The 25,348-nt window shown below is 33.0% G+C and overlaps 2 protein-coding genes across 2 annotated transcripts; one reads left to right on the forward strand and one right to left on the reverse strand.

The window, feature by feature from the left end:
• Positions 1-1,022: 1,022 nt before the first annotated feature.
• On the reverse strand, positions 1,023-13,293 carry LOC149905066 (putative sodium-dependent multivitamin transporter). Its single transcript, XM_090106133.1, has 10 exons — positions 13,029-13,293; positions 9,270-9,397; positions 8,628-9,190; positions 8,453-8,549; positions 8,198-8,362; positions 7,413-7,570; positions 6,827-7,031; positions 6,475-6,666; positions 4,989-5,153; positions 1,023-3,330 (listed from the first exon to the last, which is right to left on the reverse strand). Exons 2-10 carry the CDS (start codon positions 9,384-9,386, stop codon positions 3,298-3,300), a joined length of 1,695 nt encoding a protein of 564 aa, XP_089962259.1. The 5' UTR covers positions 9,387-9,397; positions 13,029-13,293; the 3' UTR covers positions 1,023-3,297.
• A 3,297-nt stretch (positions 13,294-16,590) lies between these two features.
• Positions 16,591-25,348, forward strand: LOC149905067 (4-vinylanisole receptor-like). Its single transcript, XM_090106149.1, has 5 exons — positions 16,591-17,510; positions 18,664-18,760; positions 19,184-19,297; positions 23,398-23,553; positions 25,274-25,348. Exons 1-5 carry the CDS (start codon positions 16,591-16,593, stop codon positions 25,325-25,327), a joined length of 1,341 nt encoding a protein of 446 aa, XP_089962275.1. The 3' UTR covers positions 25,328-25,348.

Genomic DNA, 25,348 nt, shown 5'->3' on the forward strand with positions numbered 1-25,348 from the left:
ACACATTTCATAATGGTATAGATATATGTAGTGTAGAGTATTATATACTTATTTTGTCTGTAACTCTGTAGTCACTAGTCAGTGAAGTAAGAAGGAAGCAGGGGTATTCATAACGATTTTCCGATGCTTAGTTATGATAATTAAATATAATCTGGAAAATAAATCCGGATTAGAACATCTATAATGAATTTAATAATGTATATTTGAAAAATAAGGGGCTAAAAATGTTTTTTTTGTACATTTTGCTTATGTTTAGTCTGTGAGTCACGTTTTTAATGAATAATAAATATTTAATAATCTGTATGTGTCATTTGTCAATGTCAACATTAGCACCAAAAATTATGACGCGCCGGATGGCGCAAACTTCCAAGTTTCAAGGACCACTGACCAAGTTCAAAGTTCGCGTTCTTTGGTTCGAATGAATTAAAAAGGTAAATAAAATTCATGAACTTTAAATTATTAAGTAATTGTGTTTTGTGTTCTATTGAGTATACATAAATTATATTGTTGCTGATACTATACAATACTTGCTCTTGCTGGCAAGTAACTTGGAATTAATAATAACTCTGATGTATTTCTTGACTTAGAAACGCATTTATAGTTAAATCATTAAGTTCTTAATATTCATGCACCATGTCCTACTTATGAAGAATAGAGCTACATTCATAACAATGTTAAAAATATAGAGCATTGTCACTGGATAGTGTTATTCAATATTGGTTTTAGTTAACAAAACCCAGATAAAGTGTTATAATCATATTATAGAGCTGCCTTTTTATGGGTTAACAAATAAACCTCGTTAAATCTGGCTAACTAATAATTATGAGGGTCAGCGATAAGGCCGCCTATTTGTACCGCTCCAGTGTATATTATTATTGTTTGATTTTGTTATGTTTTGTGTGTGCAAATAAAGTGTTTTTTATTTATTTTTATTTATGAGGGAAGTTTATAGATGTTGTGTTTTATTTTTGGTGTAAATTAAACTCAAAAACCAATAAATTATTACAATTAAGTATGCATTTTATTGTTTTGTTGCATTTATTTTCTTTTTGTATAACAAGCTCAATAATAACATTTTTCTTATAAGTATCTAATCTACAAATAGTGGAGTAACAATAAAGATCTATACATACAAATATAAATAAATTTTATTTCATGTGTAGGTATATGTTTTGTGGTCATTTGATTGTTATGGTGATATAAATGGAATTCATTGTCACCTTTATTTAAAACATATTCCAATGTACTTAAATGATATGTTCTAGTGATAAATAGCAGTAACCTAAATCTCACTCATATAAAATGGAACGTGAATTCATTACTATATATTTTATGATTACACAATATGACCATAATATTGTATGCCTTTCTATATCTTATATTTAAAAATGAATCGCAAAATGTGTTGGTAAGCGCATAACTCGAGAACGGCTGAACCGATTTCGATAATTCTTTTTTTATTATATTCCTTGAAGTACGAGGATGGTTTTTATGTAGAGAAAACGTAAGTACCACGGGCGAAGCCGGGGCGGACCGCTAGTTTATCATAATATTGAATGAGAATTATTCTATTTAAAACATCATATTTTATTATTGGCAGTGAATTGAAAAAAAATACATTAAGTACAAACTCACTGGTATTATGTTGTATAATATTATATCAAATTGCAATTTAATGTAGTATTGAATGTAGACTACAAAATAGCCATAGTAGATTAACTGCACATTGGTGCAATCTCTGTTACCATAATTTATTATTCTAAAATAAATATTAATTTAAACATTATTTGAAATTTAACCAAAAATGACTTGAATAAAAATAAAAAAGGGTCGGTTTCACCATTTGCTGATAATATAATAGAAAGGAGGTGTCCAAAAAATGACCCAGAATTGACAGGAATGAAACACCACTTAACCATTTTGGTTCATACATTTTTGGACATGTCCTTTAAAACTGACCCCCTTATATTTTAATACATTATCTATCATTTTTACTGACACATGAGCTAAACAGATGTTGTGAAACCGTCCATAGATACTTAGGTACTCACAATAAAATAACATTAAATTCCTCAATAAAATTTGAACAAAATTAGGAATATGACCGTCGTTTAACGACCTCACAACATCACAATAAAGGTCCGAACACACTAGATGTAACTGTGCGACGCAACACAACCTTTCTTCGCGCCCAATTTCGGTGTCTCGTAGTGCGATATAATATCATAGAAACTTGAAACAAGATTATTTTTAACCGATTTCAAAAAAGGAGGTTTCTTAATTCTTGCCCTGTTGCATTGCTTCGCTACGCTGCCGTACAGTTACGCCTAGTGCGATCGGATCTTAAACAACCTCAAGACGCTCGAATTTCGTTTAAAAAATTGCGATACAAAACACTACAAAAATAGAAAATATTTATGAATTATACCTACTATTGCTTATTCTGGTCTATATTGCTGATTTGTAGTTTTCAGTCTTGTCTTGAGTTTCCTAGCTTAGGTTTAAAGTCCACGAACTAATAAAAATTCATTAGGCGTATTTACCTAAGTATGGTGATTCAAATATGGTCAGTCGCGATTAAACGAATTCGAACGTCTATTACCATTAAACTATTCAAACATTAAAATATAAAACTTTAGACTACATAATTATAGCTATAGCTACTGGTAGTTGCTATACCTACCTAATTATTCATAACAAACACCACTATTTTGATGGTTAACAATGCATTATAATAATTTATATATGTAGGTAATTAAAATAATTTTTTATGTTAGAATGTTTAGACCAATAACCGTTACACAACTTTCCTAAACCACATCCTATTTTTGTCTTATGACTAAATTTAGTATTTTTATTGTCTTTAGAAATAAAGGTTGCCATATTTATGACTCTTACACAGACTAATATAATAAATGGTCAACCCATACCTTTCATTTCGAGTCTCAAGTCTACTACATATAGTTTTCAGCACCTAAATGATGTTCGTTATAACTTATAATGCTCATATCAATCTATATGCATACCTACTTATGTATACTGAATAAATATATTGTCATAGTATCATTCTATATCACTTTAAAAAAAATCTGCTAATATTTGATATTACTGCCACAACACACTATAGTGTGCCAACTCTGGTTAAACCGTTGTGTTATTGCTACAAATTAAAAACAGTGATATTTGTAGTTTCTTCATATCAAAAATAATACTACGAGTGCAGTGTAGTGATTTGAGTCCCTTATTTAACAAAATAGAATATAGCCTTGAAACTATAAATTATCTTCATACAGGCTGTCAATAACTGCCACTTTTCTGCAGGAGTTGGCTCTGAAAATGAATATATTTTTTTCATTAATTTATTGAACATACCTTTAGACAGCACGTGCTTAAACGTTTGCTCAACTCAATTATACTTAGGAGTTAGGTTGAAAAAAGGCATGATGACGGTAAAGAAAAAGACCCGAAAGGATGAGGAAAATGATACGGCCTCCGGTTTCTTCTCATCGTACGAAACGCTGTAGCATTCGCATGATATTACCTCTAACGCTGTTCTTCTGTGAGGGTGTGAGACCTTCCCTGATGTGAGAAAACACATTTCATGCCAATTGCTTGATTCTCACAAAATACATACCTAAATAATAAAATATCTTCCAATCAAGCTTAGGAATACTGTAACTTTTATACTAGGTTCTCAAAATTTAAGAGGTACTGATACTTCTATGCACATAAGTAATATACAGAGTAGAATTGTCAGATGTAAATAAGATTTTCTTTTTAATCTACAGATACCCTTTATCTATATACCTTGCGTTTTACTACACGTTCCGCGATGGTAAAGCTTCATTTAATTGTAGGTGCATGTATAATTATGTATTATGATTATATGTACACAATGAAAATATAATTATCGTCGGGAAACGCGGAGCAAACTGGAACTAAAACCATAAACCAAGCAAAACAATTATTAACACCTTAGTTTTTAAACCACATTACATATGAGCATGCCATTTAAAACATTAAAATTCATTTCAAATACCTTACCTTTCATTTAAATAAAGGTATCAAATTTCCCGAAGCATGGCAGAGGATGATTAGTATACATTCTCTTTGCCCATCTAGAAAAAATCAGCAAATAAAATCAAGCAAAAAAACCAATTAAACCTTGAATATACCAACGATAAACATTAATGAAAACATATACGTAAATAATTATTCCCATAATTTGTTTTCTGCCAAAACAGATAAGAAAACTCAAAAAGCTCATTACCGATAACTGCTGTATATCAATTTAAATAAATAAATGCATGCATGCCATTTGTTGCAAATTGCAATACCCAAGGTACAGTAGGGTTAGGTACAGTACAGTATATATTTGTGACTATTAGGTATCTTGATGCACTGTTGTAAGTTTATTTTTGTTATTACATATACTTATATATTTTTATCCGTGGAAGTTATCGCTGTCATTTTATTTCAATAAACATTTAAGTAATGTTAATGGTCACAAATGTGAATAACCCTTAAAAATCTTAAAAAACTGAAACATAAAAATAATAACCAAACTGTGCATAATCTGTAAAATAATAAAACTTTAATGCGATATTATTAGTTCCAATGAGCAAAAGCAACTCATGTTTAAATACTGCATTCAAAGCAAAACATTGGTAGTATTGAGATAAGAGATTTCACACGGAGACAGCTAGCGGCTTTAATTCCATTATTAAGATAATAGTGAATGCATGAAATCTAGGCAATGAATTTAAAACGAAACGTTTGCGAATTCAATAAAGTATTATAACTGTTAATTTGCAAATTCTCTTACTTCAACATTTGTAACTTTACCATTTAAACATAAATTAATTATTATATTAATTCTTTGCATTTAAAAAAAAAGCTTTTGCGTGTATCTACCATAAAGCATATCAAAACTGCAAAAAAAACAAATAGTAACCTGCGTTGCGACCAACACAAGCACTTCGCTTTACCTGTACATTGTCCACGTCTTTATATTTAGCGCGCAGATAGTTGGCGAGCGGTGGAGTGAAGAGCGCGGGGTCGGGGTGCGGGCGGCCGGCGCGCTGCCACGGCTGTGCGTGTCTCCATACTAGAGACACCAGCGAGCCCACCACTACCACCCACACGAAACCGATCTGGAGAACACAAATACTCCTCCTCTATATACACGAGATACACTACAAAGCCTAACCCTATTAACGAAGCGATAGTATAGGTGCTCTAAATGCTTCCACGTCATAGATACCAGCGAGCACACCATTAGCACCCACTCGAAACCGATCTGGAGAATACGCACCCCTTTATTCAACCACCTTTACAGAACACGCAACAAAACCTAACCCTATCAACGAAGCAACATAGTTTAGTGTTTAGTAACTAGTACTTCTGACTACATATACGTTCACGCCAACGAGACCAGTGAACGTTGACGCTACAAAACATTTTCAGATCATGGTAGATGGAGCATGATTATCATAGAGACAATTGAGTCTATTTTCTATTGAATAGATGTTAGTATTCTGCCAAGTATCAGCAAAAACATGCTATAAACTTTTCAGAAACTTAATCCCTAGCAAGCAGGATCAGAAGCAATCTGCCAAAAGTTAAATATGTAGGTATATAGTATAGTAGGAGGTACCTCCTTAATACCACTACCTATATCCAAACGAATCCAACCTCTTATTGTTAAAAGATCTTTCTTTCAACACCTGTTCAATACTCGTTTGCTGTATGTGTTACATATTAGCAAATCTATATTATAAACTTTAATGATTTCAATTAGTTCAGAACGTCACAGGCACGTGTTGGTAATTCTTATGTTCAAAAATTTTTTCAATAATTACTTACATATTATATTTTTTTTCAAGATGATGTTGAAGTAATTAATGCACAAATTTTATTTAATACTTTAAATGTACAAGGTCTTCAGTCTACATTTTTTGTAAACTATTTTAAATGTGCACTCGTTCACTTTATTTTATATCGAAATAAAAGCATTTATATAAGCAATGTACCTATTTGAACAGGCTTTTTGTTAATTGATGATGTTCAATGGAAATTAATGACAAAATATATTTTCGTAAAATTGAATACAAGCCCATTGGACCTTAGTATTATATTATAATTCAGGACAGTCTTTAAGGACAGCTTAAATACGTCATTACACATTTTCCGTTTGCAGCAGGATAATTAATATGAATTATGTATAATCCTTCATTATTTGCGTTTAGTGACGTCATCACATTTATAGCAAAGCAATTATTGACTCCAAATACATATAAGGAAGGTAAGTGTATACTGTCATGGACTAATAAATATATACTGTATAAAAGTAGCTACTTATTACGGATAGGACAAGAGGCCAAGTAACATATCTACACCAAAACAATATTTTCATATTCGTACCAAACTTAAGAAATATTTATATGTAAACATTAAATAATAAAAAAAACATACCGGACTCGTCCACATATAGGATATCTTGTACAAGTAGAAGTAATCTGAAGGTTGTGACGTCACAGCCAATGGTATGGTTGCATTCAAACATCCTTCCGTACTAAGCGGTAGTTTTACAGGCATCGGCCGTGGACTGCCAAAACTCATCCATAGTGTCATAGACATACCACTTAGTAAAGCCACTGAAACACCCTGAAAAAATATGTATTTGTTAATGTTGAAACTCTTTCCAGCTACAACATTGAAATTATTGTTTCGTTTTAAGATATTTTTTTGCGGACAACCCTTCGTAAGTTACCCTTTTTATCGTAATATATTATGTTGTATGAAATCAATTTTCTAATTTACCAACCATTTCCGTAGCGAATGTAGTAAACATCCCCAAAGTAAACACTCCGAACAGAGGTCCACCAACCGCTCCGAATATAGTTAGAGCTGCTTGCAAAATACCCCCTAAATATTGTGCTAAAAACGCCAAGGCGAGAAAAACCATCCCATACGCAAATGCTGCTAACTTCGTTAGCCATACTATGTGTGCTTCACGTACAGTGCACCATCTGCAAATATACATTATCAGTTGCTCCATAACAAATTATAAGGCTTATCATTTACTGTACAATATAACGTTGTCTCTACTCTCTATGAATCTTAAGAAACAGATGCAACTTGAGATAAGATCTAGATTAGTAGAGCTATGTTTAACCAGTGTAATAAAGTGCGGTGTGATAAAAATTTACTTATGAAAATCAACAATACAAATCGGAGCAGTCTAGCTTTCCGCCCCCGCCTTCGCTTTTGAAAAATCATAATCTTATAAAATCTCTCCGTTATGTGTACCCCACACAGGTGTGAAAGAAATACAAACAAACATTCGCCTTATTAAATTTAAGGAGGGATGTAATCACTAAAATCTTTAAGTGTTTACCTTAATTACTAACCTGCTTACATAATCGGTGAGGGTAACTGCAGCCAGAGCATTACAAGAAGCCGATATAGTGGACAAGGACGCACTGAAGATGCCAGCTGCAAATAATCCCGCTAGTCCGGGAACCGATCGCATTGTGTCTACGACGAAGTAGGGCATGAGCTGATCTATCTATTGAAATAATATTGAAATAATTAAGAGTTCATGCTTTCAATTTAGCACATTAAACGTTAACAATTTTGATTTGTACGAGACAATTTGCCTTGAGTAGTTTTAATTATTGTCCTTGCACAATGTTACAGCGTTGAGATACGGTAGACAAAATGTTCTTATTTGCAAAGATAAACTAAGGTGTCACCATATTTTAATTAAGGTCTAGATTGGAGAATCCGGTTATATAAATAAGATGCTATATTTAAATAATCTCACGTGTATGAATTCCTTGTGGTTCATAACCACATTATAAAAGTGTTATATTAATATGCATTAAGCTTAAAACCGTCCTGGCTGTTAACCCCCGTCGTTCAGGGTGATAGACGGCCACCGTTGGGTTTTAGTGGGTATGGCTTCGCAGCGAGTCCCATACCCCCTTGGACAGTAAAACTGCCGAGGGGGATGCGTAAAAGCATTTCCCAACGTTAAAAAAAGGCTGAAAACCGTAGAATATAATATTTTAAATTAATTTATACGCCATGCGGCCATGCCGTTGGTCCCTACAAAACGAGCACGGTAATAAGTATGTTACAAATAATTTAAAACGTCTAATCCTATTAATGCAATCTTTATTCTGAAACTCACGGCTGTGATAGATTTACTGACGTACGGGTCACAGTCCTTATACACTGCATAAATAGCGAGGCCACTAGTGCAAGTGACGACGCTCAACACTGATAGCACCGGCCAATTCCACCATAGACATTGTTGGGAACGAGATAGAGAACTCACTGTTAATAACCGCTGAATCTACAAATTTATTATTTTCGTTAATATTTATAAATATCCATTATGTCAAAAAATGATTAAATAAAACTTAGGTTACCACTGTGTGCTCACCTGCGTGTGATTAACAGCGTTTAAAGATAGATATGTTATAAAACCTCCGATGATTAAGGACCACCATGTGTGTCGTTCTGTAGGATCCACACTTATACTGAAAAAGTAACATACATAAATATGTACGCATATTCATATTAAGTGAAACTTAACAAATTTGAATAATATTTCTTACTTCGAGAAGTCTAATCGACCACCTTCCTTGGCTATGAGAAAAATGTTTCCTAGACCTCCGACTTTTATCATCGCAAAGATGACTATGCTAAACACAGCAGCGAACATTAGAAAAGATTGAAGTAAGTCAGTAAATAGTACGGCTTTCATGCCGCCTAAAGTAGAATAGAAGGTGCAGGCCAATCCTATAACCAATATAGATATTACTCTATCCAGGCCGGTGACAGCTTCTAGAACAATCGAAGGAGCATAGAGCACTATTCCATTATAGAGTATCATTTGCAGCGTGTATGTCAGTGACGCCAACATTCGAATTCTCGGCCCAAAACGAAGTTCCAAATACTCATAAGTACTAGTCTTCTGAAGGCCAAAGAAGACTGGCAGGTATAAATGCGATGCGATTGGTGTCGCGATACCATAGGACAGATTTATGACCACAAATATCATTCCATAGTAATAGTTTTCCGCCGATACTCCCAGTAACGATATGGCAGACATGAAAGAAGCCATCAATGATACAGCAACGGGAAATATAGACATGTTCCGATCGGCCCAAAGGTATTCCTGAAATTTAAACATTTTTCAGATAAAATTGTGAAAGACCTACTTAAAAATATATGATTATATTAGAAAATATATCTACCTCATTTGTTTTTTGTTTGCCGCCAGTGAATTTAAAGTAAAGTCCGATTACAACTGAGGCGATTAATGTGGCGGCCATGATGACATAGTCCCACGGTCCAAATAATACTTGCACCATTTTTCCCGTTTCTAATAAAGGAATCCTATTATTATTATTTATACAATTAAAATGTAAATATGATTAAATGTCCTAGGACGTTGATAGTATAATTAATGCACAAAAACATTCGTAATAATAAAAAACTATTTTTACATACATAGAATAGATAGCAATTTCGTATTTGTAGAAATGTTTAATGACATAGATAAATATTCTGGTAGTACAACTACTATAAGTAATTGTATCTGTGTACAATTTATTCTTTTAAAATTTGTGACGCAACGTGAACGGAAGCAAACGTTTTTAATAAAAACAAAAATTATAATGAAAAAAAAAATGTGAACTCTATTGATAAAAACACTGATTATCTTCACGGATAATACAATTTACATCGTAATTGCAGATTTATTTAAATAATGTATTGTCTAAGATGTGATAAACTTACAAACCTTTATCAAGATGACTCCTATACTCGAATTATGTCAATGCTTATCTGTTGTATATAATAAAGCCACATAATACGTCGAATAAATTCTCACAATACTATTATCTCAATAACAAGACATTTTTAATGATATTACGCTTATGTTTTATCATGCGGCTGATGATAGTCACAAGTTAAATACATATATAAGATATTTATTATCTTGACGTTCATCAGTTTTCATCAAGTTACATCAATACCAATAGTAACATTTTATAACAACTCGATTTGAATGACTAATTTTATATCTGTATAGTTCAAACTGAGTTCAAATGGTTCAAATTGCAAATAGAACAGAAGAATCGGAATATCAATGACAGCCTTCATAAGTCGTCATATACCTACATATTATAACTGATAATTTATAGATAACTGGCCTAACGCAATATAAAATCATGCAATGATAAATCTTAGAAGGTTAAATAAAAACAGTTAAATAAGGAAATCAAAACAAACGAAGAATTAGTAAACAATCAACATTGTTGCATAAAAGTTCAAAACCACAATAAGGTACCCATTTAAAATAATAACTATCTTACCATAGTTACTAATGTAAAATAACTCATTAACTTTGGTTCGAAATTAGTTTGAAAAGTAAAACTGTTATAATTTAAGTTACACAGTTGTACAAAAGAGCTACTACTATAATAATATGTTAATATCTGCTACAATTAATTCTTAGTTTATTGATAAGCGTATTGTATGTCTGTGTACCCGACATTTTACGAGCAACACACGGTGCCTTCATTGGGATTTGAGTCTGGAGTTTGCACAATGCAGGCGGGAAAAGAGTGATAAATGAGAAACAATGACTTATTTCACAGAATCCTGCAGGATTAGCGGGAGTGTATTCGCGAGACTTTATGCTAAGAGAACCTCGCTGAAAAATTGTGGGTGTGCGTGTACGTGAGTCATGAGCGTCAAAGCCCAAAGGACGACGATTTTTATGTAGAAATATTTTTTATTAAAGTGGAGTTCCGTGTCCTCTAGTGGTAATGGGGCAGATGCATTATTATTCATACATCTGTATAAAAAAAAGACTAAAATTTAAAAAGAGCGGAACGAATTGAGAACCTCCATATTTATTGTTAAAGACGGAGCAAAGTTTTTGCGTGCAGTTGCAAGCACGTGTAGCGGTAACCGGTCATCGGACATCGATTGTACGGTATACCCATATCTTTTTTTGAATTCGACTTTTATACTTGAACATTAAAACATTATTTCAAGATGATAGTTGCAAAGATAATATTGTACTTAATACATAACGGTACACAGTATAAAGTTTATATCTAAAGTGTGCTGTTAGTGTATAATGCAAAGTAGGTACCTACATAAAAAAGTGCTGACTGTGATGTGTCTCTACTATGCTCTACAATAGGCAAACGTTCGCGCTTTGTAGTTTGTAGCGAATTAAGACAATAATTATCATAATATACGAATTAATATTAAAAAAATATTCTTTGTTTCATTATTATAGCGGTATTCAGTTACGGTATAAAAGTTTATTGTTGTTATATTTTATCAACCAATGAGCAGTAGGTACCACATACAAGAGTAAAATATGTATATGTAAAAAAAATATTCAATATACCTAGCCATGTTTCCAAAAAACAATACAATTAATCAATGTGTTATTATATTAGTTAATATTTTTTTTGGAATCACGACACTTCAGATTTTGCGTATTCGTGCGAATGTAAGCGACTGGCATTTCGAAAGGGATGTAGCCTAAATAAGACTATCTTTATATGTAGAGCCGTAAGATTATACACAATGATTAGCATATATTTTTTTATACATACTAATATAAGATGATATCCGACACTGAAAAATTATTTAAAAAAAATTGATGCGGACGTTGGAAATCGGTATTGGTTTTATGTCAGGGCCGGTGAATATATTTATAGCTTACTATCTGCTACAGGCAGCGTCGCCGGCGTGGTCAAAAAAAATAATAAGACTTCAATTTCTTTTATAATTTTCTGCCGTTTTGGTTCAAGGCTACAAAAAGATGGAACGATCGACCATCGCCCAAGCTAGGTACATAGGAACCTACGCCTTGTTTTTACTTTTTACTTGGTAAGTATACAATATTTTAGATTTTAAAGCTCTGGCGCGCATTTTTCATGTCATTTCATCATTAATATAGGTAGGTATTATTTACTTTTATTGTGACAACGACGACATTGTGTAACGTTTTCGGTTTTTACTACGAGATTAAAGGTAAAAACTTTGGTACTTTAGTATAATATCAGGAATCAGGATCATCATAAGGATACTATCTAAGGATTTAATTACGTAAGTATCTAAGTTATTGCATCAAGTCATTATTTGAATACGATTTAGTATTTTTCCCGATACCGCTTTTCGTGTTAAAAATTATAATATTACGATATTTTGCACTTGTACACTTATCATATACCTACTTATGTACCTACCTAATAGTTGTCCGCCCCGGCTTCGCCCCTGGTACATATTTCGCAATAAAAGGTAGCCTTTCTCGGGTATCAAAATATCTCCATACCAAATTTCATGCAAATTGGTTCAGTAGTTTAGGCGTGATTGAGTAACAGACAGACAGACAGAGTTACTTTCACATTTATAATGTTTTGAATTGTATATAGTATAGTATGGAATTATGGATTAACAAGTTATGGATTTTTTTTATATAAATTGTTTTCCCACATTAATATAGGTACGTATAACTACTTCACTTGAATGAGTGAAGTATCTAGTTATACATTTTTTCTGAAAAAATGATGAGAGCAAAAACGGATAGATGTAGACGAATCTGAGGTTTGTAACTCACCCTGATTCCGTATATATTTATTTCTATGTAGCTACCTAGTAGGTACAGGCGGAGACAAATCGAATAAACCAAAACCCATTAGAATCCGTTCAGCCGTTCCTGAGTTATACATAAATGGTGATTTTATTGAAGATGCCAAAAAATCACTATTCACATGATTCAATCTAGGTAGGTACCTACTTACTAATAATTACCTAACTATTACAGAATAATATTATTAACTACGAAACAAAATATTCTTACACATCAATAATATTATTAAAGTAAATAGGTATGTACTTAGACATTTATCTTTAAATATTATAGTGCCAAAAATAAATTGATATAAGTTTAAAGAGCATTTAGGTAGTATATTTTCATAACTTACAATAATTTACTTGCTTGTTGATCTTCAAAAAATCTCACGCAATCTTTGCAAAACTCAGCAGTTTTTATTAAATTCTCATTTCTTTCACATAAATAACATTTTTTTAATTCATTCTATGGACATTTCTTCATAAAATATACTGTTTCACAAACTGAAAACTTTTTACACTTCAAAACACCGCTACTTTTTTAAAATTTAACAACACGTCTCTCTTGCATGAAGTCAGGTTGCTGAATAAAATTTTATTTTCATGCATTCTTGAAGCCAGGGCCTGTGGCCAGGGCGCTACCCATAATATCAGTCAAGATTAAATCCATTTTGAGGTTATAAATTGTAAATAAAGTAGATGACACTTGACAGGAGTCGAGACCGTCAAAAGTCCAAGTCGAACAGCAGATATTTTTTTCTACATAAGCGCTTTAAGCACTTCAATAAAAAATATCCTAGTGTATTTAAATCTTAATAAATGCAGTATTTATTGATTTATGTATATCTTATGTGTTATATTTATTGTGTTGCTTTTATAATCTTGTGTTTTTGCTTATAAATAATATTGTAAGAATTAAAATTAGAATTCAATAGGTAGAGTTTTATAACCTTTAAGTTTGTATCAATTTGTAATTCTTATTATGTTGGGATTCTGTTTAATACTTTAAATTAAACAAAAATTATCAGTTTGACTACCATCAGCAAGTATACTCTAAGATTACCTAAACAAATTTTATTGGTAGGCAATCTTCGTAAACCGTCGTAAACTCTACACTCTACTCTATATACATAATCACGGCAGACATCGCTTTTAGCGCTTGAATACTTGATAACTTGTTACGTTCCAATTGATGATCACATTTTAAGATATCATATTGTATAATATTTAGGTATAAAGTTAGCGTGCATAAATTTCATTACCAATAACCTATTTCAAATAGGTTATTGGCCCAACAGAATAATGGTTTGATTTCTGTATAATAATTATGTTTTTAAACTCAAAATGGTTGTGCTACAACCTCGCCATCTATTGAATACCAGAGAAAATATAACAGTATGCTGGCAGTAAGATAATATAAAGCGTCTTGTTATTTCGAATTATTAATTTTAAATTACAATAATTTATATTGGCGTAATGAATAAAATAATTATCGACACTAATGATTTTCACTTTTCAGTGATTGGTTCGCAGGACAGTAATAAGCTCATTTAATTTTCCTTGAATGCACATAAACATCGGACTTTTAATCTTCTAACGGTCGCGGTGCATTTACATCTAACGAACGCATATAGCTAGGGCAATAGGACGAGCATTATTGCACGCCTCATAAGCGAAGCGTTGAGGTGGGTACTACTGTCACTTCGCGCAAAACATCTGATTTTTCAAACTTAAAATGTCTTTATGTATCATACATTGCACTTGTAAGATAATACATACACACACATATTAAGAAAAAACACTATTTTTAACGTTCATGATATTTTTGATGTCATTTTTGTTATTTAAACTAGTTAAAAAACAGTTTAAAAAAGTTCTGTCTTGGACGTCCGTGTGTCTGTATGTGCGGATCCTTTTTCTTGTTAACACGATAGCGACCGAAATACTTTACTAATCGAGTCTTTTTTTTTCTCTTACGCTTGAGTATGCTCAGGAATAGAACCCTTTCAATTTTCAGGGTCTGATTCGATGTGGTTTAATTGTTATTAAATAAACAAAAATAATAATTAATAAATATTTATTAAAAAAAAATTATGAGGCGTGCACTTTTGGATTTTCCAAATTATTTTATTATATTATTATATTCACTCACTAAAACAACAGTCTAAAACTAAGAAGAACATGACATACCTACTGGGGTTACAATGAGCATTCGTTAGTTTGATCGAAATGCACCATTAGACATTGGGCTTCAATAAGTAGATAAGTATATCATATTTATCATATACCTATGCAAAATATGCTTGGAGTGCGAATTTTTATTTTTAGTTACTATCGATTTCAAACAGGATAGGATTATTTTTTTCATCAACGTATTTTACGTAGTCGTAGAGCCTCTACAAATGCCATTTTTAAAGTATGAGGAAGTAGTTAGTAGGTACAATCTAATCACGGAGTAGGTCTACGAATAGGTACGAAGTTCTCATAAAAAATTTATGCATGTGATCGGTACATTACTAAAATATATAATTTCAAGTTATAGTACGGATTAAATATTCACTTTAAATCACACGTTAAAAGCGTCATATTGATAACCACCAATTACAGCACACTTTGGTTAACCAATTTCAGTGAATACTTAATCGTGTCAGCTTTAGTGCAATTTAGTAGCGAAAAATAATATTAGTTTATTTTACCTCAGAAATTAGGATTAATCCATACTAATATTATAAATGCGAAAGTAACTCTGTCTGTCTGTCTGTTACTCAATCACGCCTAAACTACTGAACCAATTTGCATGAAATTTGGTATGGAGATATTTTGATACCCGAGAAAGGACATAGGCTATCTTTTATTGCGAAATATGTACCACGGGCGAAGCCGGGGCGGACCACTAGTACTTAATAAATAAAACGGTTGAATGTGACAACGTCCGATTGTGCTTCTTTGTCGCTCGTTTCGCGCTCTCGCTTGCACTTCAAGCCTTACATGGAACGCCTCAGAGCGAGGTAACGCCGCATGAGTCATGTTTTTTTGTGCGTGCACCGGCTCTATCGAATTAAAGACGTTGTCACGACAAAAACCTGATTAATACTTGTGATGTGTGAATAAATGCCACATGCTGAATGGTTCTTCTTATTTTGAATCAATTAAGTATTACGGATTACCTAGCTACAAGTTATTATTCTGTGGTATTACTATATTTCCGCCCGCGGATTCGCCCGCGTTTTCAAAGAAAAACCCGCATAGTTGCCGTTCCTGTGGCATTTCCGGGATAAATAATTAGCTGATAATGTTTTATTCTGGAAATATAAGTAGGATATAATATAATGATGTACGCTGGGTTTTTTTGTTGCAATTTTATTTTTTATGTGTACACAAGTAACTTAACAAGTAAGTAACTAAGTAACTATTTTTACTGATAAATGTAAAGAAAATGTCAATAGATTTTGGTCTACCCAGAAAAAAACGTACAGAGGGATATGAATATATTTGTACATAGGTAGATAGATATAACTAAGTATAAGATAAGAGATCGTCACATTTTATTTCTTTTTTAAAAAACCCATGTTTGCAGACTTTGATGATATCACACTTAAAGATCAAACGATGCAATAAAATTGTAATAGTCAATAACATACCAATGTAAACATAATATACCTACCTATTATAACTCCATATTGTGCGGTTTATTGATTTAAAGTAGGCTTTTGAAGTGACTATGAGTTCAAATACGTACTTTTTTAAATTGTAATACAAAACATATTTTTTTAAACCTTTGCACAAGCCTTAAGTTTATCGCTTTCACTTATGACTTGAATACGTATTAGCCACTATTGTAATGAGTTTGTTTAATCTCGATTTAAACTTCATACCGACTTGTGTTTGCCAAGTCCTTTAATAGTAAATGGTAAGATGCAAAATATTGAAGATAATCGTCCACGCCGTTACTTTGCCGTGCACTATCTTCTGTTAAGATTTCTGGGCCTAGGTTGGTGGCATCATCCCGATGAAGAGGACACTAGAAATTTTCCAGGAATCTATTTATACTATTCTATATTGACTGAACTTGTGTGGGTTGCCGGTTTCGTTGGTCTGGAGACAATAGATCCGTTTGTCGGAGATAAAGATTTAGACCGTTTTATGTTTAGTCTCTCATTTGTCATAACCCACAACCTTACGCTGATCAAGTTGTACATATTCTTCTTTAAGAATAAAGAAATCCAGGAGATTGTTCACACTTTAGAAATAGGCATGAAACAGTTTTATCAAAATAATGAACGAAATAAGAGAACTGTAAAGATAACTCGATTATTGACAGGCGCGTTTTTGTTCTTCGGTTGGATAACAATTGGCAATTCTAATGTGTATGGCATAATACAGGATGTCCGATGGAAACGTGAAGTTTTAAATTATAATAATTCCATGCAAAAGCCACCGAGAACATTACCACAGCCTATTTACATTCCATGGGGTTATCAGTCTAATCAATCGTACGTTTCCACGTTTATTTTAGAAACTGTAGGTTTGCTCTGGACTGGTCACATTGTTATGACAATAGACACATTCATTGGTTCAGTTATACTGCATATGAGTAATCAATTTGTTATATTGCAAGAAGCAATAACAACGGTTTATGACCGCACTGTAAGGAAAGTTACTGAACGCATACAAAGCCATCATAATGAAGATATATCATTGTTGTTAATGCCTCACGAGACTGATATGGAAGATTTGTTAGCAACAATTAGATCAAATGGAAGATTAGAAGATTTCGAAATTGCTTTGGAACATGGTGTTATAAAATGTTTCCGTCAACACCAGTCATTAATTGCGTAAGTGTAACACTAAACAACATTACGTAGCTTTACTTGTACCTACATAAAGTAGCTGTTTAATTCAAATTGATAGCTTCATGTTACCTTAAACTTAATATTATAATATACCTACTTTGCTCATTTGCAATACATTTATCTAAGTACCTACCTACATCTGGCTAAAGTATAGCATTGAAGAACAAGATAATATTATAACTGATTTGGCATGAGTTTAACTTGAGTCAACAGTAAACTACTGTTATTTTAATACGTATCTAGAGTTAATAGCACTATTATACGAGACAAGTAGACAATAATCAGTTGAAGCCAAAGCCTGATAGGTACATAAATTAAATAAATGCGTATTTTTATCGAATGGACAGTTACAGTGTCTACATAACATTGTACATATTAATGTACGTCGTAAAACAAGTTTAATATGTAAGTATGTTTTCATTTTAAATTTCTGCGTCGATTAATATTACGTAAAATTACCAAGGAAATGTGTGACAGACTGGAGAAAATTTATGTAGACGTCGCGTAAAAAAGTATCAATTTTGAGGCAATAAAGCGAACCGCTTTCAGGGAGGATACGACACGCAGTAATATCTACGGATTACATCCCAAATATTGTCACTTGGTTGCTTTTTTCTTACGCCTGAATCAACTTTATCGACACTTCATATTCACTCTTGGTTCAAAATGAAAGACTTCGAGCTTACTTTCCATAAATATCTAGAGTTGTATGAGTGTAATCATAAAAAATTCAATTTTTGTATTCTTTGAAAAAGGTGTGATTTACTTACCTTTTTCTTCAACTTTATTAATAATGACGAAGATACATACATAATTCCTAATTTTTGTAAGGCAATTGTAGTCTACTGTACTGTCTAGAGTCTAGACTCGAGTAGAACATTAGATTTATAAATACCTAATTACTAAATACTAAATCTAAACACCTTTTATTTTCAAATAATATCCGGCGTGCCCGCGTAGGTAGATATGGTCTTGCGCCTCTTGATAACGTAAAAATGAAATAAACTTGAAACATCCAACCCATCATTGGTGCAACAAATTTTTTTGAGGAAACCCCACGATATAATGTTTTGTTCATAGATAGAGTCGGTAGAGATAATTATTGTTCTCGATTAATTCAGATGGTTTCTTTTAGATGTGTAGAAAAATTTGCCGCCACGTATTCCTATGGCTTTATGACACAACTATTATCAAGCATGGCTGCTATTTGCGTAGTAATGGTACAAGTTTCGGTAAGTCTAATTAACTACATACCTACTTGATTATCTTTAACTGACGTTGTGGTTATAAACACATAACAGATACAATACTGATATAGTTTATGTCGTCGTCTAGAATAATTAAAAATGCAAATAACAGTTAAAAAATATATTATTATGTAATTAATTAGCTTGAACTATGTACGGTCTATCTAGAAAGATTTTAATGAAAATAATTTTACATCTTATATATAAAAATGAATCGCAAAATGTGTTGGTAAGCGCATAACTCGAGAACGGCTGAACCGATTTCGATAATTCTTTTTTTATTATATTCCTTGAAGTACGAGGATGGTTCTTATGTAGAGAAAACGTAAACATGTACCACGGGCGAAGCCGGGGCGGACCGCTAGTTATTAATAATTATAATCTAATTTAACAAAATTTATTTAACAGCAAGACGCATCTAGTTTTAAATCAATTCGTTTGGTTACTTCTTTGGCTTTCTTCGCGGCGATGATCATACAGCTGGCAATACAATGTTTCACTGCTAACGAGCTGACTTATCAAGTAAGTTCAATATTTATATTTATATCATGTTAATAATAATAATGCTTTACTGCATACAAAATATTTTATCATTGAACATTCCTTATTAACTTAGCTAACTACTTTATTCTTACCTTTTTCTTTCGATCCTTCTAAGAAATCGGATTTATAATTAGCATTTTTTCAATGTCTTAGAATTCGCAACCTGTTCTCTCTTATGTTTTATTATAATAAAACATTCCTCAAATCTTTACCAGGAAAAATATTATCTTGGTTCCCTTCTTCAAGAGATTCGGACTTCAAAAGAAAAAAAACCTCACGGTTGAGCATCGATAGACCTTATATTATTTTTTTAAAACAAGAACAGTTACCTACGATCTATTGATTAATAAATAGGGTGATTGCGCTGGTTTTCGTCCAGTTATGGGAGTTGCCAACTTTGTGATGCGAAATAAATATTTTGGAGCACCCTTCCTTAAACATATAATATTTTTATTTAGTCCTTATATAGTCTTCTTTAAGATGATACTAAGTGAAAATAAATCATTTTGATGTATCTTTTTATTTAAATTATTTTCTGCAAAAGTAGGGTATATGCTAGTTTTCGTCCAAAAAAACTGGTTTTCGTCCTAGTGTAAGCTAGTTTTCGACCACCGTGTAGAAAAAGGAGGGTAGGTCAATTATTAAGTTAAAAACCAATTACAGGTAAATATATACTTTTATTTAATCAACATCACAATTTCTCACTACCTTACAGGTTTAGTTTTACTAATAATAATCAATATAACTAGTCAACACTGAGATCTATGTAGCACTTGGCAGTCTTTATATGCGTTACTGATGACTGTTTAATCATTCGTAATGAAGAAAGGAATGCGTTACTTACAATGTAAATGAATAAAGTAATAATTATAGGACTGAGAAATTACATCAAAAAACAGAAATATTCATTCTAATACTTTGTTTATCAAATGAAACGTACTATATTAAACACAGCCATAATAATACGTTTTAGCTACTAAAATAAACTATACTATACCTTACTGAACTATGCATTATTGTCTTACTGATGCCTTTATTAAAGATTCTTCAGTGTACCTACGTAGCGTTTTTTTTCTAGCTTTCTTAGACTCCTTCGAGGCCATCTAAAAATAATAAGATCTTTCTTAGGATACGTTGAGTAAGTAGAATAAAAAAATATTGCATTGGCAAAACAGACCTAGAATAAAAGATGATACTCAAGTGAATGATAATCAAGAAAAATACAGTGTATTATGTCTGACCTACCCCCATTTATGCTACGAATAATTGACTCTACTTCACATAAGGAGAATGATACATGACTGAATGAATGACAATATTAGGTACCTACAGCACTCTGGCCCTCACCAATTATTATTTATAAGGAAGATACTGAATAGAAAACTTTTCAATACGTAAAAAAGACGAAAAGTAATGCAAAAGAATAGCTATTTTTAATTTTTGTCCACTCCAATACTCATTCATGGACGAAAACTAAAACGTTTAAAGCTAAATTTAGTTTTCGTCCACTTCTTTAAATATTTTTTTATTTTGGCTGCACTGTCAAAGCAGTGGACGGAAACCAAAAAGTCTAAACTAATAGCAATAAAGATCACTTCGGGAGAAACTATTCAGTATTTTAAAGGTCCGTTAGAGTAAAAAGAACCTAACAAATATTCACGTAGCTGTTTGAGTTTTCGTCCACTTGGACGAAAACCAAATATTTTGAGAATTTGGTAACCTAGTATCCGTCCACTTAATTTTTCGAAGAATATTATAAAAAAAGTATAATAAACACTTCTAATTGCGTTTAATAGGCTTATATCTAAACATACGTACCAAAAACATTACGTAAACTAGCTAAAACAGTGATTTAACTTACCATGAACTTTTGTCGCCGGCAAATTTTTCTCTCGCGCGATGACATCTGCAAGACACGGATGGGAAGCGGCCACTTTTACGTTAATTTTTTGAACTCTCTTCTTGTCAAATCAAATTTTCATGTTGATAGTACTGTTGCTTACACATTATGGAACGTAAAAAGTGCAAACTTGCGCGGGAAGGTAGGTTTGTATTCAAGTTTCACGCACGTGATTGTAGCAGGTCAGTCAAATGGACGAAAACCGAAACTGGACGGCAAACCAGCGCAATTACCCTACCACATATAGTATATTTTTTTTTAAGAAATCAAAGAGGAATTAGCATCTTTATCCTTGAATGAATAAACCATTGAGTTACTTCAATCAATCTTTCGTATAATTTATTTCGTTTATATGTAGTGTGTGTATAGATACTGTATTTTGTTTCATTTAATTAAAACTTAACTAATTTAATTTTGGTACCTATAGAATTCTAATGTGTTTCTTCAAATAAATACCTACTTAGTTATTTCATAAAAAAAAATAAAAAAAACATGTTACCTAGGTAGGTACTAGAGGTCCGCGCCACGCCGGCGTGCCGCCGCCGAGAGTCCCCGGCGCGCCGCCGCGCGCCGCCGCCGGGTCACAGAAAAATTGGCGCCGAGTTCAAATTTTGCGCGCGAACCATGTGTCACGCACGCGTTGTTGTCTACAACACGGCAACGTCGCATCGATATAGTAGACAATGTCTACTATATCGATGCGACGTTAGCGACGACGTATGGACGGTAGCTGTACAAGGTTCAGGTGCGACCGCATATGGAGTACTGCTCTCATCTCTGGGCCGGAGCCCCACAGTATCAACTCTTTCCTCTTGACCGCATCCAACGTCGAGCAGCTCGAATTGTCGATGACCGTAGGCTTTCCGATAGGCTCGATCCACTGTCAGTGCGAAGAGACGTTGCGTCTCTCTGTATACTGTACAGAATTTACTATGGGGAGTGCTCTGAGGAATTGTTCCACCTTTTACCAGCCGCACAGTTCCACCACCGGACCACACGCCGTAAAAACCAGTTCCATCCGCACCATCTGGATGGTTGGCGCTCCACCACTGTCCGCTTCACCCGCAACTTCCTTCCGCGTACGGTGAAACTATGGAACGATTTGCCACCTGCGGTGATCCCGAACAACTACGACATTGGGGCCTTTAAGAAAAGAGCTTATTTGTCCATAAATGGCCGGCAAAGCACCTGTAACACTTCTAGTGTTACAGTGTTTATGGGCGGTGGTGACCACTTAACATCAGGTGGCCCACCTGCTCCTTTGCTTGCTCTGACATAACATTGCCAATAAAATTATTGGCAATGTTTATAATTATCATGTTCATCACTAAATAGTTAAGCTACTTGATTTTAATAAAAATAATTTTTTTATTAAACTTAAAGAGAGATTTTTCTTCTGCCCGCCCACCCCCTAATAACTTTAAAAATAACTAGCCCACGCCGGCGACGCCGCGCCACGCCGGGTGCCGCACCCGGCGCGCCGCCGCTGGACTTTTGGACTGCGGCGCGGACCTCTAGTAGGTACCTATTTTTCAAAGTGGTTTTTCTATTCGAAACATTTCATTTTAGATAGGTACAGCGACTGGTAAGTTGGTGGTAAGGTGGTAACCTACATAAGGAAATTAATTGATTCATTACTCATTAATTAGTGAAATTAATTAAGTCGTTAATTGTTTTTAGTTGACGGCTGCCCTTTGAAAAAACAACAATATTACAACCACAATTAGGTACAACACTAGGTCCCTAGGTAGGTACACGTTTAACGTGTTCCTATTTCTAGATACTTACTTCGATAAGAAAAGGGTAGACTATAAAAAAAAATATTAATTTCCTATTGTTCATATTAAATGCTTACCTACTTGTTAAATACAAAGATTTGAATGAGACATTTGTTTTGTTTTTACACTCCAATGGCAATTATAGTTCAAAGTGTAGACCTAGCCTTTTTCACAATGGGTAGCGTTGGGCGAGTAGGCAATCACGATAGTGGATAAGACCTAAATCACAGAATATATAATAGTACTACGTACCTAAATATCTATGTTCGGCCCACATGTGTCTCGGATGTTTATTCATAATGGCCTTAATGGCGGCTAACATCGACGATCATCTGTTGGGCCAACCTTGCCCATTGTGAAGAGGGCCATTAGATCTCTTCTATAAGGAAAGTTGGTTGCAGGCTGGTCGAGTGTCAGAAGCAATAATGCACTGTAAATGGGAGCGCATGCCGTCGCGCCTCCGTCGAATGCTTGTTATAGCCATGGTGAGGACGCAACGCCCGCTCCGCTTAACTGCAGCCGGCTTCGCTAATATGGACAACAATTGCTTTCTAGCTGTGAGTGCAATACACGTATAATAGACATTTTCATACATTCAGTAAAATGAGATCATAGTATTTTGAAGGTCCAAGGTATTCGGTGTTCACTTTGAAGGGATATTAAACATGTACCCATGTTTTAGGGGTTTTAAATCGATTAAGAAGATGAAATGAATAAATATTTATTGATCGGTGATCCTTGGAATCGGTACCTTGGTATCGGTATGCTTGGAAAAAATGGTTATGAATACAAAAAGAACCTACTTAATTCAAAATTACAATATCAAAATAATTAACATTAATTAAGTGCTTATGTAATTAGTTACATTATATACATAATTACATATCTAATATTAATATCCAGGCTCCAGCTGATTTCTAAAACACAAACATAAAATATTCGATTCCCTGTTGCTTAGCAAACAGACAACAATAGATAATACGATGTTAATTGCAACAATTGTTCTTCAATTCATACGTTCGCATGGTCTATTTCTAAATCTATGTGTTGTTTACTAGTATGTACCTATAAATGAAGAAATCATGTGTATAGATGGTATGTTAGGTACTTACTAATACGGTATGCCTACCAGATAACCTCCGTATTTAGTTATTTTTCTAGTTTCCTTTATATCTAGAGCTCCATACAAAAACATGATACATACGTACAAAATTTATAAAAAATATTAGCATAAAGCTATATTTTGTGAGTACAAAATGATACTTAAGGCGTTACCCGGCAATTTCGACTATGTTCAAAATCTATAAAGTCTGGTACAACATAAAGCACAATACCGAAAAAAATATATAAAATAGGATGGTCTTCGATCTTTAATTGCTCGCGAGGACTTTTTTCCAAAGTTAATAGATTTCTAGAAAAAAAATGTGCCGTGGTCATCGATTTTTCCGCAAATACTCTATAAACTTCGTAACCTGCTGACTTAGAGCTCTGAAAATTTTATGTATAATAAATTATCAGTTACACAACAGTCCCTGACGAGGATTTTTTGTTTCACTGATTGAAAGAAAGAAAGAAAGAAAGAAAGAAAGATCATTTATTTGACTCCACAATAATAATTAATAACAAACACAATTGACACAGAATACAATACTTAATTCAAATTAAAACAACACAACATGACACAAAACAATACAAGTATAATAAATGAAAGAGTAAAATAAAATAAAATGAAGTCGAAAAGTGGAGCCAAGTCAGGTAGCCACTCAGCATAAGTTGCAATATAGTTGCAACGCTGATTTTCAGTGGCCCCTCTCTGAAGCGATTGGAGCGGCAGTACGTTCATAGATAGATATTATATATTATATTATATACATATATAAATATATTTACATATAATAAGCTTATTGAATAAAATACATAATTATAATAATTTAACTTAATATTAATGGATAAATGTTAAGGTTTAAATAAAAATAATAATACGTAATATAGTAATGGACAGATAGATAGTATACCTACATAATGTGTAAAACCTAATAATAATAATAATTGGTATCTTTTTAAATACAAAATGCGAGGAAAAAAGAAGGTGCAGCGGGAGAGGTTTGAGATCCGTCAAGTATGGTCAAGGTTATTAGCGCATGTATAAGCCTTAACATAATACTTACTCCCGTTTTTTTAATAATGAATGAGCAAAATCTAGAGATATGAATAGTTATTTTTGAGTAATATTAATATTACTAGTAGTTATATTAAAATTATATTTTATTTTTTCAGATCATGAAAGCTGCATATTCATATTACGCGGTTCTAAGCCAAAAGCAAGTTTAAGCAAACACATTCATGCAATTA

This window comes from Colias eurytheme, chromosome 10 (assembly GCF_061535395.1).
Source record: "Colias eurytheme isolate Ceu_HAF_F1 chromosome 10, ilColEury1 Martin Lab GWU primary, whole genome shotgun sequence".
Lineage (NCBI taxonomy): Eukaryota > Metazoa > Arthropoda > Insecta > Lepidoptera > Pieridae > Colias > Colias eurytheme.

Bases quoted from the DNA above. Each gene is read 5' to 3' on its own strand.
- LOC149905066 (XM_090106133.1), bottom strand. From the start codon at position 9,386: ATGGTGCAAGTATTATTTGGACCGTGGGACTATGTCATCATGGCCGCC. The intron at 9,191-9,269 runs GTAGATATATTT...TTTAAATTTCAG, and splicing joins GCAAACAAAAAACAAATGAG to GAATACCTTTGGGCCGATCG. The intron at 8,363-8,452 runs GTGAGCACACAG...ATAAATTTGTAG, and splicing joins ACGCTGTTAATCACACGCAG to ATTCAGCGGTTATTAACAGT.
- LOC149905067 (XM_090106149.1), top strand. From the start codon at position 16,591: ATGCAAAATATTGAAGATAATCGTCCACGCCGTTACTTTGCCGTGCAC. The intron at 17,511-18,663 runs GTAAGTGTAACA...GGTTTCTTTTAG, and splicing joins CAACACCAGTCATTAATTGC to ATGTGTAGAAAAATTTGCCG. The intron at 19,298-23,397 runs GTAAGTTCAATA...AGTTGGTTGCAG, and splicing joins CTAACGAGCTGACTTATCAA to GCTGGTCGAGTGTCAGAAGC.